The 20,927-nt window shown below is 44.5% G+C and overlaps 1 protein-coding gene across 1 annotated transcript; it reads left to right on the forward strand.

The window, feature by feature from the left end:
- The first annotated feature begins 4,878 nt into the window (after positions 1–4,878).
- Positions 4,879–19,839, forward strand: c1qtnf6a (C1q and TNF related 6a). The gene is made up of 3 exons (XM_029727325.1): positions 4,879–4,938; positions 15,962–16,192; positions 17,067–19,839. Exons 2-3 carry the CDS (start codon positions 15,973–15,975, stop codon positions 17,612–17,614), a joined length of 768 nt encoding a protein of 255 aa, XP_029583185.1. The 5' UTR covers positions 4,879–4,938; positions 15,962–15,972; the 3' UTR covers positions 17,615–19,839.
- The last annotated feature ends 1,088 nt before the right edge of the window (positions 19,840–20,927 follow it).

The following is a 20,927-nucleotide window of genomic DNA, read 5'->3' on the forward strand; positions in this document are numbered from 1 at the left end:
AACATGCGGACTGTTGTTTTTTCCCTCACATTTAAATGCAAACTGAGCCTCTTTGTAACATGGACCATTGAAGTGGTGAGTTCTTGTGCAGCCTGTTGTTTGCTCTTTGCATGCACATAATTTTATGATTGACAGGGGGGTAATTTCAAACTGTAACCCATTGAGCAACAGGTTATTACTTTGGGATATCAGGGGATATTGGACAAGAGAAGGCTACTCGTAGGTAAGCATACATTCATAGTCCGAGATATGAAACAGAAACAAATCTTTATATCTCAGCAAAAATCTTTCTCAAGTTTGTTGAATGCCACAACCATATGAACTACTGCATTGATGTCCAAGTTTCGGTAAACACTCCAAAGAACAAACACACGGACACAAGATCAAATAATGTTTGCCACATCATAAAAAGGAATGGGTTCTGACTGTTGGAATGCTGATTATGTCACAAATTGCACCCTATTCCATATATAGTGCACTACATTTGGAGTGCAGCCTCTACCTTCTGGTTATTGGTGGGCAATTCAGTTGAGTAGAGACAAGGAGCGAGTCTAGAGAGGGTTATGGAGGTTCTTTTGAGATGAGAAAATGAGAGGTCAACTAGGGGTCAGTGGTTAAGGCCTAGGTGTGTCAGAACAAACTGTATAAAGGTCAATGATATGACTGAGGAGGCTCATGCTGAAGATTTTCATTTGCAATCTCACCATCCCCAAATATAAATAATTTATTGTACATCTGGTGTTTTTGTATTATTTATTCATATAGGCCTGGAATAAATCAAAGGATAGTCAATGAAACAAAAATAATATTGAGGTAGTTTAAAACATGGTTTGATATGTGATTTTTCTGTTATCCTCCCTTCAACACATTACATTTGTGGAACAATTATGTTTTCACAGCTGAATGTTTTTGGAATGTTGTGCAGTTTCCTCTATTAAGATTAGGAGTAGTGTTGACATTGGGGGAAAAGAAAGATACAGAGAAAGAGATGATGATGGTTGAGCAGCTTGCAGTTGAAAGGTGAATCAATAGTCTGAATGAAAGCATACAGAGCTACAAATAATATTTGTCTTTAAAAAATGTATTTTTCTTGGCACTTAAAAATTGAAAGAGGGAAAGAAAGAGGGGCAGACGACATGTGAAGCATGAGCCTTCTTTCCTGACTTATTTCCTCCCTCATTTCCTTCCTTCCTTCTTTCCTCCCTCATTTCCTTCCTTCCTTCTTTCCTTCCTTCCTTCTTTCCTTCCTTCTTTATTTCCTTCCTTCTTTCCTTCCTTCCTTCTTTCCTTCCTTCCTTCTTTCCTTCCTTCCTTCTTTCCTTCCTTCTTTATTTCCTTCCTTCTTTATTTCCTTCCTTCTTTATTTCTTTCTTTATTTCCTTCTTTATTTCCTTCCTTCTTTATTTCCTTCTTTATTTCCTTCCTCCCTCATTTCTTTCTTTATTTCCTTCTTTATTTCCTTTCTTCTTTATTTCCTTCTTTATTTCCTTCCTCCCTCATTTCCTTCTTTATTTCCTTCCTCCCTCATTTCCTTCTTTATTTCCTTCCTCCCTCATTTCCTTCTTTCCTTCTTTCCTTCCTCCCTCATTTCCTTCTTTCCTTCTTTCCTTCCTCCCTCATTTCCTTCCTTCCTTCTTTCCTTCCTCCCTCATTTCCTTCCTTCCTCCTTTCCTTCCTCCCTCATTTCCTTCCTTCCTTCTTTCCTTCCTCCCTCATTTCCTTCCTTCCTCCTTTCCTTCCTCCCTCATTTCCTTCCTTCCTCCTTTCCTTCCTCCCTCATTTCCTTCCTTCCTCCCTCATTTCCTTCCTCCCTCATTTCCTTCCTTCCTCCCTCATTTCCTTCCTTCCTTCTTTCCTTCCTTCCTCCCTCATTTCCTTCCCTCCTCCCTCATTTCCTTCCTTCCTCCCTCATTTCCTTCCTTCCTCCCTTCCTTCCTTCCTCCCTTCCTTCCTTCCTCCCTTCCTTCCTCCCTCCCTTCCTTCCTTCCTCCCTTATTTCCTTCCTTCCTCCCTTATTTCCTTCCTCCCTTATTTCCTTCCTTCCTCCCTTATTTCCTTCCTTCCTCCCTTATTTCCTTCCTTCCTTATTTCCTTCCTTCCTTATTTCCTTCCTTCCTTATTTCCTTCCTTCCTTCCTTCCTACATAGATATAGACATACTGGTACTATACACACGGGTAGTTCAAGGGAGGACAGTCAATGTCTTAGAGTCAATAAAATCTGGGTCAGATGTGTCCGTTAATGGCATGGCGATGGAAGAAGAAGAACACCCCTGACATAATTACATAACAGTCTGTGGAGTCTCTTTCAATCCTGGACCCCTAGGCGGTAATGCACTCCAGATGTGCTTGTGTAACACGTGTACACCAATCTGAAAGCAACTTCCGCTCTCACAGCAATGGCAATAACAGTTCATCCAAAAACTTGCAGAAGGTAAATAAAAATAGGCCTATTCATTCTCACTGGGTAGTGCAGGTAGACCGATGTGCCAACATGGTTATGCTGTGTCTGCACCAACAGTGATGGTAAGAAAGTGTAAAAGACCCATTTCATGTGCCTGTATAAATGTCTGTGTCTATTCTAATTGCCTTAAAAAATGACAATCATAAATGTGGTCTACGTTTCAGTGAGTAAGACATTCCATTTAAAAACATTAGTCCCAAGCGAACATGGAACAAAATCTGTCTGATTCAGCTAACAAAAACCATTGGGCCCCATAAATAGTCAGACATATATTGTTTCTGCTAAAAGTTAATCTCTGTGTGTGTGCGTGCATGCGTGTATGTGTGTACGTGCCTGCCTGCCTGCCTGCCTGCCTGCACATGGGCATGTGTGTGTTACTGTCCCTCCCCGAAGGTTTCTGCCACCAATTCCTCCCCAGCTTCATGGTCCTCCCTTCCAATCCTTTCCTTGCCTCAAGCTAGCCTACCTCTCCCCTCTGCCCCCTCACCTCCCGTCTCCACCCCAACAATAACACTACCCCACCCTGTCTGTCCCTGACTCCATGTGTAAAACCCTGTGCCCCGCTTCTCCTCAGAGTGCTAGCTCCCCTCCAGGCCCTCCACATACTAACATCTGCCTCCTCCTCTCCTTTGTGGCTTGAGCTTTCACAGATGTGAAGCAGCAGAAAAAAGAGCAGGGGGAAGGAATTCACCACAGCAGAAATACAGGACTGGACTGGAAGGATGGCAGACAGTACTTGCAAAGGCAATGGGGTTTGTTCTCTTAAGTCTCCCACCACTATTATACAGATGTAGTGTAATGAGGGTGTGGTATAAATAGTGTAACTTAACAAAGGGAAAGAAAAATTATCCGACAACACAGCCTATTTGTTTGAATTGAATGTGATTCTAATAAAACTATTATTTCTGCTCTTGATTGAGAAATACAAAAATAGTGTTGTGTGTATATATATATACACACATTTGAACGTCATCCTGAATGTCTAAAGATTTGTTAGGCTTTATCATAATGTTCAAACAGAACCTCCAGACATAGACAATACATTCCATCCGCTCTGTATTATCAGAGCCCTTAAACATTCCCATCCTTTTTCATGAGTTATCGACTTTTAATGATTATGGTCATGTCATAGCCTTACTTCTCACAAGCTATACACGTCATTTTACATTTCATGGAAAGACATTCATGGAGAAACAGCAGCCATTCAGTCAGAGTAAACAACATGAATGTGGGCAAAGTAGCCTTCTTACTGGAACTGTTGTTAGTCAATGTTGCTATTGTGTCCCAAAAAAAGAGAGAGAGACCTTCCATAACAAAGCCACCACCTACAGAGAGAGGGAACCTGGAGAAGAGTCCCCTAAGCAAGCTGGTCCTGGGGCTCTGTTCACAAACAGACCCCACAGATCCCCAGGACAGCAACACAATTAGACCCAACCAAATCATGAGAAAACAAAACAATAATTACTTGACACATTGGAAAGAATTAACAAAACAAACAGAGCAAACTAGTATGCTATTTGCCCCTAAACAGAGAGGACACAGTGGCAGAATAACTGACCACTGTGATTGACCAAAACTTAAGGAAGGCTTTGACTACTGCATGTACAGACTCAGTGAGCATTGCCTTGCTATTGAGAAGGGCCGCCGTAGGCAGACCTGGCTCTCAAGAGAAGACAGGCTATGTGCACACTGCCCACAAAAGGAGGTGGAAACTGAGTTGCACTTCCTAACATCCTGCCAAATGTATGACCATATTAGAGACACATATTTCCCTCAGATTACACAGACCTACAAAGAAATCAAAAAGAAACCCCATTTTGATAAACTCCTATATGTATTGGGTGAAATACCAATAATGCCAATAAATCCAATTAAATTGAATTGAATTAAATTGAATTGAGAAAGAGAGAGAGAGAGAGAGAGAGTCATTTTCAATTTTCTTTGTGGAATTAGATTCTGGATATTTATTTGTTTTATTTGTTATACTGTACATACGGATGTAGGATCTTAGATTGATCACTCTTTTGTTTCTGAGAATTTGCCAACTTGAAGTGTATTTGAGTTTTAAAAAGGCTTCTAAAGTTTATAATTTCCACTTTGAAATGTAAGACTTGATTTACATCAACGAAAAATGTTTTAGCCCCTACAAAAATGTCCATTAACTATATTCCACATAATAATTCACATTTCCAGTTGCTGCAAGATTATTTTCGTGCTGTAACAAACTGGCTCAAATTAAGATCTGTTTACCAGTTTTGGATTAGTATTTGTAGCTATTCTTCTTGTTGTCGATATTGTTTTCATTGTTTTTATGTGTATCACTTTGCTTTGGCAACATTGCATTTGAATTTTAGAGCGAGAGAGGCTGACTCAGGATTCTCCCCCTCCCCTTCGCTCCCCTCCCCTCCCCTCCCCTCCCCTCTCTCTCTCTCTCTCCTCAGCTGATCGACACCACTTGCAGAGACTTCTACTAGAGGTAAGTTACAGCATGCTTTACTATCAATCACATTATCTGTCATTCTGCGGTAGCTTCTGCACAATGCCAAGAGTGCACGTCTCACGCATCTTTAATTTGGCTACATTAAACGTAATGTTTAACTGATGGGCGTCGGCAGCCACAGCTAGTTTCAATAGTTGGCTGCCTCTCTACATTACCATACAGGCATGGCCGTAATTACACGAGGACACGGAGTTGCGGACTGTTTTTTAGGAACTCAGTCAGGGTCTCAAATTACTGTTGAGAGTTAAAATAGTGAATAGACAAGGTGCAATTCCGAAATTTAGTCGTGCATCAGCAGTTTTCCTCTTGCAATATGTCACTCACTGACAGTCACTCAATTATCCCATGTCATAAAACCTTTTTGGATTAGTCTAGGGTATAATTACAATCTCAATTGTATACTCCTTGCGTCCTCTCTCCTTTCTCCTCGCCTCCTTCTCAAAACCCATTGGAGGAGAAGGTCAGAGGGGAGGGATCTCTGCCTTTCTCAATCAATGGGTTTCGAGAAGGAGGGAAGGAGAGAGGACGTGAGGAGTGTGCAATTGAGATTCTACCTAGTTAGTCTAGCCAGCTATCTAAATTTGTAGTAATCAGGGCCGAATTACTGACAGGTAACGCTGGGCACGAGCCCAGGGGCCCTGACCTCCAATGGGCCCCCATTGATTTTGTTTGTCACTCTCACTCAGATATCATATTAACATGACGTAAGTCATGGCAAAATAGGTAGAATTGCATGGGATTTGCTTTAAAACAGCAAAAATGTATCCCCACCCCATGGTAAAACATGTAGAATACCTCCCTCTGTATGTATTAAACTATAGTTTGTTATCCAGGTGCTGAGTTAATGTGTAGCGGCTAATTGTTTAGCTAATAGGCTATGTGTTTGTAGGTCGACTGAGGTACATGAAGCTACAGGATGGTTGGGGTCATTTTTGCTAGTTTTTGCTGTTTTCTAAATAGCATTTTAGACTTTTTTTTAAATAGTATAGAAATGCAGTAAATGAGCTTCAGCGGCTTAATGTTTTCAAAATTTCACAGTATTTTTACAACATCATTATATATATAAAAGCAGGGAAATATAATTTTGGACTGCACTGGGCCTTTAAAAATGCACTATACAGAAACCACTCCGCCATTTCCTGTTTGCTAAAATTCTAATAGTTCGCCTAATTTCAGTTTATGTGACAAAACAACCAAGTATAGTGTAGAGAATCATTGTACCATTTAAACCACTGTGAAATACACTATATACACAAAAGTATGTGGACATCCCTTCAAATTAGTGGTTTCGGCTATTTCAGCCACACCCATTAATGACAGGTGTATAAAATTGAGCACACAGCCATGCAATCTTCATAGACAAATCAAATCACACAGCCATGCAATCTTCATAGCTCAGTGACTTTCAACATGGCACCGTCATAGGATGCCACCTTTCCAAACAAGTTCCAAACTGCGTCTGGAAGAAATGTCAGCACACAAACTGTTCGTCGGGAGCTTCATGAAATGGGTTTCCATGTCCTAGCAGCCTCATATAAGCCTAAGATCACCATGCGTAATGCCAAGCATCAGCTGGAGTGGTGTGGTGTAAAGATCGCCGCCATTGGACTCTGGAGCAGTGGAAACGTGTTCTCTGGAGTGACGAATCACACTTCACCATCTGCCAGACGAATCTGGGTTTGGCGGATGCCAGGAAAATGCTTCCTACCCCAATGCATGGTGCCAACTGTAAAGTTTGGTGGAGGAGGAATAATGGTCTGGGGATGTTTTTCATGGATCGGGCTAGGCCCCTTAGCTCCAGTGAAGGTAAATATTAACGCTAGAACATACAATGACATTCTAGATTAATCTGTGCTTCCAACTTTGTGGCAACAGTTTGGGGAAGGCCCTTTCCTGTTTCAGCATGACAATGCCCCTGTGCACAAAGTGAAGTTCATACAGAAATGGTTTGTCGAGATTGGTGTGGAAGAACTTGACAGGCCTGCAAAGAACCCTGAACTCAACCCCATCAAACACCTTTGGGATGAATTGGAACGCCAACTGCGAGCCAGGCCTAATCACCCAACATCAGTGCCTGACCTCACTAAAGCTCTTGTGGCTGAATGAAAGCAAGTCCCCGCAGCAATGTTCCAACATCTAGTGGAAAGCCTTCCCAGAAGAGTAGAGGCTGTTATAGCAGCAAAGGGGATACCAACTCCATATTAATGCCCATGATTTTGGAATGAGATGTTCGATGAGCAGGTATCCAATTACTTTTGGTAATGTAGTGCATTTAAGGCCATAATTCTTGTCCGTATGTGTCACGTCCTGACCATGGTAAGCTGTTATTTTCTATGGTAGAGTAGGTCAGGGCGTGACAGGGGGGTTTATTCTATGTGTTCTATTTCTATGTTGTTAGGTTCTAAGTTTTGTATTTCTATGTTGGTCTGTTTGGGATGATCTCCAATTAGAGGCAGCTGGTCCCCGTCTCTAATTGGAGATCATACTTAAGTAGGGTTTTTTTCTACCTGGATTTTGTGGGTGATTATTTTTGAGTAATGTTTGTTTCACCTCTGCGTCACGGTTTGTTTTGTTTATTCAGTTTATTTTATGTATTGCATAGTTTCACAGATTAAATAAAATATGGAACGACACACACACTGCACTTTGGTCTACTCCTTTCGTCAGCCGTGACAGAATCACCCACCAACAAAGGACCAAGCAGCGTGATCAGGAGTGGACCTGGGAGGACATTTTGAATGGAAAGGGGTCATGGACGTGGGAGGAGTTCCAGGCTGGATGGGATCGCCTCCCATGGGAACAGGTGGAGGCAGCGAGAGCAGAATGGCAACGTTACGAGGAGCTAGCACGGCAACAATGTTTTTTTGGGGGGAGGAGGCACACAGGGAGTTTGGCAGAATCAGGGTGGAAACCTGAGCCAACTCCCCGTGCTTACCATGGGGAGCGAGTGAAGTAGCAAGCACCGTGTTATGCGGTGATGTGCTCTGTGTCGCCAGTGCGCATACACAGCCCGGTGCGATCTGTGCCCGCGCCCCGCATTTGCCGTGCTAGTTTGAGCATTCAGCCAGGAAGGGTGGTGCCGGCTCCGTGCTTCTGGTCTCCAGTTTGCCTTCTCGGTCCAGGATATCCTGCGCCGGTGCTACGCACTGTGTCGCCAGTGCGCCTGCACATACCAGTTTGTCCTGTGCCCGCGCCCCGCGTTTGCCGGGCGAAAGTAAGCATCCAGCCAGGACGGGTTGTGCCAGCTCTATGCTCGAGACCTCCAGTGCGCCTCCACGGTCCAGTATATCCTGTGCCTGCCCTATGTACCCGGCCTCCAGTGAGTCTATCCAGCCTGGTACGCCCTGTTCCTGCTCCCCGCACTTGCCCTGAGGTGTGTGTTTCCAGTCTGGCGCCACCTATGCCAGCCCCACACATCAGGCCTCCAGTGCGCCTGCCCAGTCCGGGTGTCCTGTTCCTGTTCCCCGCACTCGTCCTGAGGTGCGTGTTAATAGTCTGGCATCACCTGTGCCAGCCCCACGCATCAAGCCTCCAGTGCGCATTCCCAGTCCAGAGCTTCCAGCGACGGCCTGCAGCCCGGAGTCTCCGGCGATGATCTACGGTCCGGTGGCACAGAAGCAGAGGGATCAGCGGGCGGAGCGGGGGTTACGCCCCGAACCAGAGCCGCCTCCTCTACTGGAGGATGCGCTGGATAATAAGGTTCTGGGTACTGCACCAGAGCCGCCATAGACACTGGTTACCCTCCCTACCCTCCCTTTTGTTTATTTTTTTTGTTTTGTTATTTAGTTGCATTCGGAGTCTGCACCTTGGGGGGGGAGGGGGGGGGGGGGGGTACTGTCACATCCTGACCATGGTAAGCTGTTATTTTCTATGGTAGAGTAGGTCAGGGCGTGACAGGGGGGTTTATTCTATGTGTTCTATTTTTATATTGTTAGGTTGTAGTTTTTGTATTTCTATGTTGGTTTGTTTGGGATGATCTCCAATTAGAGGCAGCTGGTCCTCGTTGTCTCTAATTGGAGATCATACTTAAGTAGGGGTTTTTTCTACCTGGGTTTTGTGGGTGATTATTTTTGTGTAGTGTTTGTTTCACCTCTGCGTCACGGTTTGTTTTGTTTATTCAGTTTATTTTAGGTATTGCATAGTTTCACAGATTAAATAAAATGTGGAACGACACACACGCTGCACTTTGGTCTACTCCTTTCGACAGCCGTGACAGTATGGGGCAGCTTGCTCCGAGATGCTAATGTACATGATTTATCTAATGCAGATTCGTCTACTGATGCATTCCACTGGCTTTATTAACATGTTCTCTAGTCTAGCACACCACCAGATCATATAGCTTTAAACCCAGACTGTACCATGTCACATGCCAAATCAAACTTGATTAACCATGCTTGTGTTACCATCCCCTTGGTCTAGGACTGCAGGCCAGCTTTGCTGTAGTGTATGGATATTAACTCAAACAATGTGTGCTGGATCAGCTGAATCCTGATTCACGAAGTCAGCCTTTACGCTCTGTTTGCTCTAGAAATCTACCCAGTGTGCATCCCAAATGGCACCCTTTTCCCATAGAGCACAACTTTTTTGACCAGGGCCCGAAGTACTGCACTATGTAGTGTATAGGGTGCAATTTGGGATGGCGTCCAAATGTCTATCTTCTAAACTGTAAAATTGAACTCTGTGGCACAGCTGTCAACTAAAGAGGCTGAATGATTTAAAGCACTCCTTACTATCAAATTAATGTTGTTATTTCTGACCCTTCGGTAGTAACAAAACATTTGGCACATAGCTAGCCTGTACAATCAAAAAATGATCAAGATACTGTACCTCAGTACACTTCACAAGTTTACATGGTTCACATATTTTGCGGAGATGAAGCATTTCCTTCTACAGAGTACTATGCTGTATCCCGTGCATATGACAGTCAACCTTGATTTGATTTTGAATTGACAATCCCAGAAAAAGACCTTCAAGATCACTCAGATGTCTGCAGATCATGGACATTTATTCCAGGGACATTATGGAAGAAGTTATAGCATTGCTATACTTTTGGTTTGTGGATGAGAGCCACACTAGTGTTTCTTCTGTGGATTTTCATTGGACCTATGTTCTGTCACTGCAATGAGCTATGGATCTAAAATGGCACCTTAGTATAACAGCTGTGTTGCACTGTCTGTCTGAGACTAAAGGGTTGGCATCATTGAAAACGACCAATAATGGTCATGGTTTGAATCGAAGCTCCAGACAACAACAGTGGTTGCTGTCTCATGGATAGTTCATAGCTGGCTCGTGTTCACCATTCCTAAACCTTCCTTGCTCCCCTCTATGCAAATATATGGTATGTTTTCTCTGGATCCAAAATCCTCTTTTTCCCACTCTCCTGGAACAGCAGTGGGACACGTAATAATTCAGTTACTAAGGAGACTGATATTTCAGCAGATGTTTTTTTTCCATCTTATTCATGTGGATATTCATTAAACCACTATAGCAAGGGGTTCCCAAACTTTTTTGGGCCCACGACCACATTTTGATATCTGAAAATGATTGCAACCCCAACCATGTGAAAAAAATGCATGTAATTAACAGCCAATGTTAACTTTGTTAATTGGGGCTATGGCAGTCCATTGTAAAACATTCTAACTATATTTCTGATTGTGTTCTCAAATCATCACATACTTTTAATGTGGTGCTATGACAGTCAATTGCAAATTAGACATAATTTCTCTTATCTCACCACCCATAATTAGATGGGTGTGCTTGATCCATGTTGCGTCGGAGCTTCTCAAAGTCAGGGGGTGTGGTTGACAGTGCGCACCTCATCTCTCCTGTCACATCCAACCTGGATCAAATGTATTTTCTTCTAAAACAGACGAGAGCACTGAATCAGCGTACCATGAGTTTTAATGCTCGGAGGGAGACGGCACAGTATTCCCTTTGAGTCATAAACCAAAACTCCTCCATAGTGACCCATGAATGCCTCGTCTACAGCATTCAGTCACATGACAGCTCGATCAGCTGCTCAATTTCACTTACCGGCATTTCAACTAAGCCAGGGTCACAGTCAAATCAGCAAAATCCGTTTGGTCACTCATCTGTAGAAATGTTTTGTATTTCCCCGTCATGCTTGCGTTTAGTTCGTTCAGTTTCACAAATATGTCTGTTACATAGGCAAGGAGAGACATTTTATTATCATTACACAGAAAGATTTACTTCCATTGCGAATGACAACAGTTCCTCTCTTAATTCAAAAAATCTTTCCAACACTCCCCCTCGATAACCAACAAGCCTCGGTGTGAAATAGAACATTGTCATGCTCTGATCCCATATCTCCACATAGTTTTGCAAACAGGCGTGTGCAATGTAGTTTGCAATCGAAGTTACCTGCTGCATAGTTCTGCGCTCAGCTCTTTTGCCACAAGTTGCTCTCGGTGTACCCATTATAGCTCAGTGGGTGTATCGTACAATGCATCCATATGGCAGAGGGAGAAACATGTAGAACTAGAGTGCAGAGGCCTGCCCGCCATCCCGTGATAGATGGAGCCCCATCTGTGCAAAATCCCACTATTCAATCCCATGGAATCTCTTTTTCGTCAATATAGCCACGCAGCACACTAATCATCCCCTGTGCCGTTTCATGCTCAGGAATACTGAGACAGAACAATATGTCCTCATGAAAAGCATCCGCCGACATGTAGTGAACAAAAGTCAATGCATGGGCATCTCGGCCCTCACAGCTAACATCCACTTGGAGAGAATAAAGTCGTTCAGTCAGTTTCCTTTTGATTGCTAGCTATAGCATAAATTCTTAGTTTCACTGTGTTATCTGACAAAGGTATTGTTTTCACCATATCAATTGAGGCCGGCAATATCAAAGTCTCTGCAATAGTGTGTGGTTTCACAGGTTAGCAGGCTTAGCCATTCACCATGGGAATGATTAAAGTACAATGGTCAAGTGCGACCTTTTCCCACGATCTAAGGGCGCTCTCTGGTGGAATTGTAACGTTTAGATTTGAATCATTTTCATTTAGATTTGTAAGGTTAACCACATTACAAGGATTTTGAGAGACAAAAACGATATAATATACACTGCTCAAAAAAATAAAGGGAACACTTAAACAACACAATGTAACTCCAAGTCAATCACACTTCTGTGAAATCAAACTGTCCACTGTAACGATCGTCGTGCATGAAGGAAGAAGTGGACCAAGGCGCAGCTGGGAGCGAACACATGTTATTTATTTCAGACTGAAATAACACGGTCAAAACAGAGAATAAACGTATCGCTACTGCTCAAACAAAAAGAGACAACAACCCACAAACATCGTGGGGGGAAAAGGAACTTAAATATGATTCCCCAATCAGAGGCAACTAGCGACAGCTGTCTCTGATTGGGAATCGACAGAACCCAACATAGAAATACGCCCCAAAGCAAGGCTATACCAAACATAGAAAATAAACTATAGAAATGCCACACCCTGACCAAAATAGAAGAGTTCACCTGGTCAGGGCGTGACAGTACCCCCCCCTCCAACGGTGCGTACTCCCGGCGCACCAACCTAAAGTCTATTAGGGGGGGGACCCGGGTGGGCGCCTCACCCTCGGTGGAGGCTCTGGCCCCGGGCGTGTTTCTCCCCCTGCCTCCACCCTAGCCCTACCCCTCTGGCCCGGACTGGACCACGGTGGAGCGGCATGCTCAGGCTCCGGAGCGGAGCCGCCGACCGGAACAGGACTGGTCACCGGTGGACCGGACACAGGCCGTGCCGGACTGTGGACACGCGCCGTGGGCCTGGTGCGGGGAACAGGGACGGGCCGGACAGGACCGGGGACACGCACCACCAACCTGGTGCGGGGAGCAGGGACGGGCCGGACTGGCCTGGGGACACGCACAACCAACCTGGTGCGGGGAGCAGGGACGGGCTGGACTGGACTGGGGACACGCACCACTGGCTTGGTGCGGGGAGCAGGGACGGGCCGGACTGGACTGGGGACACGCACCACTGGCTTGGTGCGGGGAGCAGGAATGGGCCGGACAGGACTGGGGACACGCACCACTAACCTGGTGCGGGGAGCAGGGACGGGCCGGACTGGACTGGGGACACGCACCACTGGCTTGGTGCGGGGAGCAGGGACGGGCCGGACTGGACTGTGGACACGCACCACTAACTTGGTGCGGGGAGCAGGGATGGGCCGGACAGGACTGGGGACACGCACCACTGGCTTGGTGCGGGGAGCAGGGATGGGCCGGACAGGACTGTGGACACGCACCACTAACTTGGTGCGGGGAGCAGGGATGGGCCGGACAGGACTGGGGACACGCACCACTAACCTGGTGCGGGGAGCAGGGATGGGCCGGACTGGACTGTGGACACGCACCACATTCGCCCGGCAAGGGCGAGGTGCTGGCACAGGACGTGCTGGACCGTGACCGCACACCGGCGACACAGTGCGCATAAGCGGCGCCGGATATCCTGGACCGAGGAGGCGCACTGGAGGTCTGGAGTGCACAGCTGACATCACCCGTTCTGGCTCAACGCCCACCTTAGCCTGGCAAGTGTGGAGCGCTGGCACAGAACGCACTGGGCTGTGCAGCCGTTCCGGAGACACAGTGCGCGTCCTCGGTGCAGGATACATCGGGCCGAGAAGGGGCACCGGAGGCCAGGAGCGCTGAGCCGGCACAACACGTCCTCGCTGAACACTCCCCCTAGCCCGGCAAATGTGGGGCGCTGGCACAGAGCGCACTGGGCTGTGCAGGCGCACTGGCGATACCGTGCGCACCTCTGCCACCCAAGGCTCTTCCTCCACGCTGTCCCTACGCAGGTCCTCCAGGACCTGCCACATCTCTGCCTCCTCCTTCGCCGTTATCCCCCACGAGAGCAGTGGTCTGGGCTCTTCCTCTGCCCTTCCGGACCACCCCATTAGCCCCCCCCCCTAGTGGGTCAGAAGTTTACATACAGTAAGTTGACAGTGCCTTTAAAGAGCTTGGAAAATTCCAGAAAATTATGTCATGGCTTTAGAAGCTTCTGATAGGCTAATTGACATAATTTGAGTCAATTGGAGGTGTACCTGTGAATGTATTTCAAGGCCTACCTTCAAACTCAGTGCCTCTTTGCTTGACATCATGCGAAATGAAAAGAAATCAGCCAAGGCCTCCAAAAAAATCAAGATCTCCACAAGTCTGGTTCATCCTTGGGAGCAATTTCCAAACGCCTGAAGGTATCACGTTCATCTGTACAAACAATAGTATGCAAGTATAAACACCATGAGACCACGCAGCCGTCAAACCGCTCAGGAAGGAGACGCGTTCTGTCTCCCAGAGATTAATGTACTTTGGTGCGAAAAGTGCAAATCAATCCCACAACAACAGCAAAGGACCTTGTGAAGATGCTGGAGGAAACAAAGTATCTATATCCACAGTAAAATGAGTCCTATATCAACATAACCTGAAAGGCCGCTCAGCAAAGAAGAAGCCACTGCTCCAAAACCGCCATAAAAAAGCCAGACTACGGTTTTCAACTGCACATGGGGACAAAGATCTTACTTTTTGGAGAAATGTCCTCTGGTCTGATGAAACAAAAATAGAACTGTTTGGCCATTATGACCATTGTTATGTTTGAGGGAAAAAGGGGGAGGCTTGCAAGCCAAAGAACACCATCCCAACCATGAAGCACGGGGGTGGCAGCATCATGTTGTGGGGGTGCTTTGCTGCAGGAGGGACGGGTGCACTTCACAAAATAGATGGCATCATGAGGACAGAAAATTATGTCGATATATTGAAGCAACATCTCAAGACATCAGTCAGGAAGTTAAAGCTTGGTTGCAAATGGGTCTTCAAATAAACAATGACCCCAAGCATACTTCCAAAGTTGTGGCAAAATGGCATAAGGACAACAAAGTCAAGGTATTGGAGTGACCATCATAAAGCCCTGATCTCAATCCTATAGAATATCTGTGGTCAGAATTGAAAAAGCGTGTGCGAGCAAAGAGGCCTACAAACTTGACTCAGTTACACCAGCTCTGTCAGGAGGAATGGGCCAAAATTCACCCAACTTACCGTGGGAAGCTTGTGGAAGGCTACCTGAAGCGTTTGACCCAAGTTAAACGATTTAAAGGCAATGCTACCAAGTACTAATTGAGTGTATGTAAACTTCTGACCCACTGGGAATGTGATGAAAGAAATAAATGCTGAAATAAATCCTTCTCTCAACTATTATTCTGAAATGTCACATTCTTAAAATAAAGTAGTGATCTTAACTGACCTAAGACAGGGAATTTTTACTAGCATTGAATGTCAGGAATTGGGAACTACTGAGTTTAAATGTATTTGGCTAAGGTATATGTAAACTTCCGACTTCAACTCAATATATATATATATATATATATATATATATATATATTTATTTATTTTTTACCAGGATTTTGGAGATTCTCCCTTGACCCTATTTTCATATTAGGCGACCACACATGGGGTCGTTACCCCTAGTTTGGGAACAGCTGCATTATAGTATAATTTACCCTACTCATGGGATAACATAAATACCTCTTTGTCATACTTGTTTTTTCTTCATGCTCGAGTCAATCTGTATCGCCGAAGTTCAGCACTATAGCATGAATTTCCGAGTGAGCCTACATATGCAGCGTTTACCGTGAATGCAGTCTCCACTAATGCGGGAACATTGCTTTTAAGTTTCTATTGCGCTATGCATTGAATCGAGCCCTTACTATTTGAGTTATGTAATAGACAACAATGTAGAATGTCATATGATACTGGAATTAAATGGTATTTCTCTCCACTATGAGTGCTTTATTTATTCTGTCAGCAGGACCAATTTACAACTGTACCTTCATGTTTATAATAACAAACACCACTGTCAATTGGACTTCGGTATAAGCCAATCTTGGAGATAATACACTCAAATAACTCTCCTTGTCCAAAGATTTACAGCATTTACAGCACAAAGGTTGTGTCTAATCTGCCTGTTGTCCTTCCTTGTCCTCTCAGGTGCAGCAACCATGTTTGACCACCTCCTCCTCCTGAGCACCGTCCTCCTGTTCCTCCCCCTGGTCATCACTGTCCCGCCCCCCGGAGGTGCCCCTCCTGCCCCCTGCCGCCGCTGCTGTGACGACCTGGAGCTACAGAAGGGCCCCCCAGCCCCTCAGACAGGGGACCAAAAGAGTGACCTGAACCAGATGCCTGAAGTTCGCACTTACATCAACATGACCATCCTCAAAGGTGCGCCTGGATTGTGCCTTTACACCTGCAATACACATAGCTTGATCCCAGGTCTCTTTGTGTTGTTTTGCCAACTCCTATGGTGGTTGTCATTCCAAAGACTAAACAGTTTGCCAAACATCACAAAAAGATCTGGGACCAGGCTATACTGTACACACTGGCTGAATTCCATTTGATTGGATTATGATTATGTGTATTCCAATCCAATGCTCTACTCAATTGGACCTCTACATACCTATAGAGTTAGGCCCTGCTCGCAATTGACACATTTAAGAGACTTGGTAGGATTCTAGACACTAAGATTGGCTCGGTGTACATGTGATTCACCAGAGGAGAATGGCTGACCCTGGACTTAACGAGGTTGTTGGGTTTCAAACTGACCTTTTCATTGAAGGAATGCTGTAAAAAATGTTCTCCAGTCAGGGGACTAGAGGCTAAAAAGTCTGCTGCTAGTTCAGAACATTAACTTGGCACTGAACTTGCTTATGTGGCTGAAAACATGACAAATAACGTAACAGTTTGTGTGCGTGCGTGTGCTCACCAGAGAGTATGACCTGGCTTGGAAAAACATGCTGTGGCCTTCCAAAAATAAAGTAGCAGAAAAAAATATCCTGTGAAAGATAAACATAACTCCAGAACCCTAAATTCTCATATACTGAATGGGCTACAATTATGAGAAGTCTGGAGTGACTCTAAGTTTACGTAACATTCCTATCTGGAGCAAATCATAAACAATCTATCTACACAAAGTCTTCTATGATCCATGTTATACTAACTTTAATCTCAACATTACCCCATTTGGACCTTTAGTCTACATTACTGTGTCATAGCTCTCTAAGGACTCGTGCTGTATATTTTCCATCTTGCCTCACAGGGGACAAGGGAAACCGCGGGGACAGGGGGACACCTGGGAAGTCTGGTGAGGAAGGCGCTACTGGATCCCGAGGGCCAATGGGCCCCAAAGGAACCAAGGGCCAGGCGGGCCCCCCAGGGGACCCCTGCAAAATCCAGGAAGCAGCCTTCTCAGTGGGGCGTCGCAAGTCCCTCCACAGCGTGGACTACTACCAGGCCCTGGTGTTCGACACAGAGTTCGTCAACCTCCACGGCCACTTCGACATGTTCAAAGGAAAGTTCAACTGCCATGTCCCTGGGATCTACTTCTTCAATGTCAACATCCATACCTGGAACTTTAAAGAGACCTACCTGCACATAATGAGGAATGACAAGGAGCAGGCCATCGTGTACGCCCAGCCCAGCGAGAGGTCCATCATGCAGAGCCAGAGCCTTATGTTGCCCCTTGAGCTCAATGACGAGGTGTGGGTCCGGCTGTACAAGAGGGAGAGGGAGAACGCTGTGTATAGTGACGATGTGGATGTCTACATCACCTTCAACGGATACCTCATCAAGCCCACCCTGGAGTGAGATGACCTGCTGGGTCGTGTTCAGTAGGCACAAAACGAAAGAAAACGCTCCAAGCAGTGTCAAACGGGGAGAAATGCTTGTTTTCTTTTTCCGTTGCAAAATGTCTAAAATGTTTTGGGACGGTGTGCCCTAATGAACATGATCCCCAACTGACATGAAGGGAGGGGGCTAGAAGTCAGAGTTCAGGAGGTTCCGATTGGATGAGGGGCCTCTTTATGCAGGGTTTTCATTGACGCACACACCTACTATTAAGTGCGTCTATATGCTGCAAAGGGATACTGGGGGCTTGTAAGGTAATGACTCCATATACATATCCATAGACTCCTTGTCCCCTGTATTGAAAAAGCAATATTATTAGATGTATATGCTGACAAGGAGGCTGGGAGGGAAAAGACCTATGACACAAGGAAAGAGATGTCCCCTTAAAGACACAAATCCCTTTATAAACATCTGGCTGTAATGGATTTCACTGTTCGCTGTTAACTTTATTAGGAGTTGTCACAGTGAACTGTCACACAAGTTGAAGTGCTTTGAAACCATTAGTGATGCAAGAAAGCCTGGTTGTCTTCCCAAACTCCCAGATTGGTGCTATGCCTTAATACTGTCATTTGTCTCAGATGTTTTGTCTGGACACTAGTCTAGTTTGTATGCTGTTTTTTTTTGTGTTCAGTTTCTGAGCTCTTGATCAATTTTGTCTGGTAAATCTGTTCATAAGATCCTGATATTTTCCAGCTGGATATCAGTTGCACAGTTGTATAAATGAAAAAGACTACAGTAGTCATTACAGTAGGCAAATTTGATCTCACATGTCCAAATAAGAATAATATGATAATAGTTCAACAGGGATCCCTTGGTAACAGGATACAGAAATGTTATTTACAGTTTGGTGCTGTTTTTGTTTGGTCTTATCTAGTCAGAACCTGATGTGGCAGACTAACAGTGCCAGCTGGAATAGGGTACCATTGCACCATTCAAACAGGGTTGACATGGATCAAGTATTCAATAGCACAAAGAAGCACTCTGAAGAAGAAAGATGAATTGATTGATTCCAACAGTTTTCTTGGCAGTATTTCCTTCAATGACAGCAGCTGAGATAAGTCTTGTGAGATTTGGCGCCTTTTTTTAACAGAAATATCAGAGGTTTCTTGTGTGATACTATTTTGCCAGGTACTCTGTAAAGTGATGGCGTGAAACCCAGTAAAACTCCAACAGTAACATTGCTTCAGGAAATAGAGCATTTCTGAGGCTAAAGTCAACACAAATCCAGTTGCCAGGAGTAGCCTTCTGCTGAAATACCCTAAATAATACATGGTGCTAAAACATCCTTCAATTGTTTTTTTAAATCACACTGTAATTGCTTGCAAATGTGTGGTTTTACTGCAGGTTTATGAATGTCTGTGTGAGAGTCAGAGATGGGCTTTACAGGTACGTAAAAGGGAGGGGGGCTGTTTTTGTAAAGATTCAAAACAGGATGTCAGAGGTGCAGGTGAGTTTCCTCTAGTCAGTCATCCAGACACAGCTCAACCCTCATATCACATGCAGAAGGGAGTCCAGAGATAAAAACAAAGATAAAGGGTTGATTAAGTGCAAAGATACAGAGAGTGAATGAAGGACTAAGCAAGACTTTTATATATGGAACTGAATTGCAAATTTAATTCTATATGTGTTTAATGGTGTGACAGACAGTTGCTTTTCAATGGAATGGAATAAAAAGTGCAAGCTATCCAAAACCCTTCCAAGTACTTACAGTACTGTGGCCCTCATAAACCAATTCCTAACCATGCAGGTCAATGCTTTTAACAACAGGTGGCATCCTTCAGCCAAGTTCAAACCTCTTCACACAGCACTTCGTTGAATGTTGTTTTTGTGTCAGAATGGGGAATGAGTTGATAGGAAGTTAGCTTTGGGAAGCTGGCCATTCAGGGGTGAACTTTTAATTTAGAAAGTTAGCTAGTTGACACAGGTGTAGAGATGTAACAATTCGAGAACTATTCTTCCTTTATTCATGACAAAATGCTCCAATGAATTCAGAGCTGTTTTGCTGTTCAATTTACTTGATTAATTGTCTCCTTATGGTGCTAAATAATGTACAAAAAGGTGCTACATTATATTTAGTTTTATAATTCAAATAAATGTACATATTCTGCTTGAACATGGATGACATATGACCAATACATATTTTACATTAACTTTGCAAACCTTTGTTAATAAAGATATTGACACATCTTTGTCTCAACCTCAAGCTTGATTGTTCCACACATCTGTCAAACAGTTGCAGTCGAGCAAGGAAAGGTACATAAGAGAAGAGGTCAACACCCATTGTACACATCTTCATAATTCAACAACCTCCATTGTTATAGGACCTATCATCTGTTCTTATGAGTGTTGAGGGATTATTGTATCCTTCTGCCAAAGGCAATACAAATATAATGGTTGGATGGACCGGCGAGTGCGCTAGAGTGGAGTTCATGTCGGCAACCACCCAATTCTCTATGTCACAAGAACACCCTTGAAATAAACTAGGGCCTCCTTTGGACATAGAAAACACAGCAATAACAACATATTTCATGATTGTTTTGATGAAGCATTATGGAGCATTCCTATCCTTCTCTATAGTTGAGCTGACTGAGATATTAGTGGTTTAAATGCAACCCGACCACACTGGGCAGGCGTTCCCTCTTTGGTCTGGTTTTCCATGGGTTGTCCCAAGGAGCATATACTTTCCTCTTGCCTTAATACAAGTCTTCCACCACACCACAACACTCACTCTGCCAAGACACACACAATGAGCATTTCAGGGGTTTTTCTTGGTTCAATCTGCAGTGGTGGCCAGCTACACCCTGTCCTCAAACCACAGCCCATTCCACTGCTGTTGTAATGGGGGCTATAAATTTGCCTAATATGCACAAACTCACTGCTTGGCAAAGGCATGCTATGGTATCCATCTGCCACACAGACTCCTCTCAAGCAGGACTCCACCTGACTTGATCTTCCGTAGTATAGTTGGTAGAGCATGGTGTTTGCAATGCCAGGATAGTGGGTTTGATTCCCGGGACCGCATATGTGAAACGTCTTGGCCATAGTACTGTAATCTAAGTGCATGTGATAGTCAAATGTATGCTGTAAATCCCATGTCTACGGTAACCACAAGTAGAGCTCATAAACGGGTGCCAGACAGCAATTGTAGTAAGGCGACATCCCAAATGGCAGTGGTGTAAAGTACTTAAGTAAAAATACTTTAAAGTCAATTTTTTGGGGTAACTGTACTGTACTTTACTATTTACATATTTTTAAATAATAATAATAATTTGAG

The sequence above is a fragment of the Salmo trutta genome, chromosome 32 (genome assembly GCF_901001165.1).
Source record: "Salmo trutta chromosome 32, fSalTru1.1, whole genome shotgun sequence".
Lineage (NCBI taxonomy): Eukaryota > Metazoa > Chordata > Actinopteri > Salmoniformes > Salmonidae > Salmo > Salmo trutta.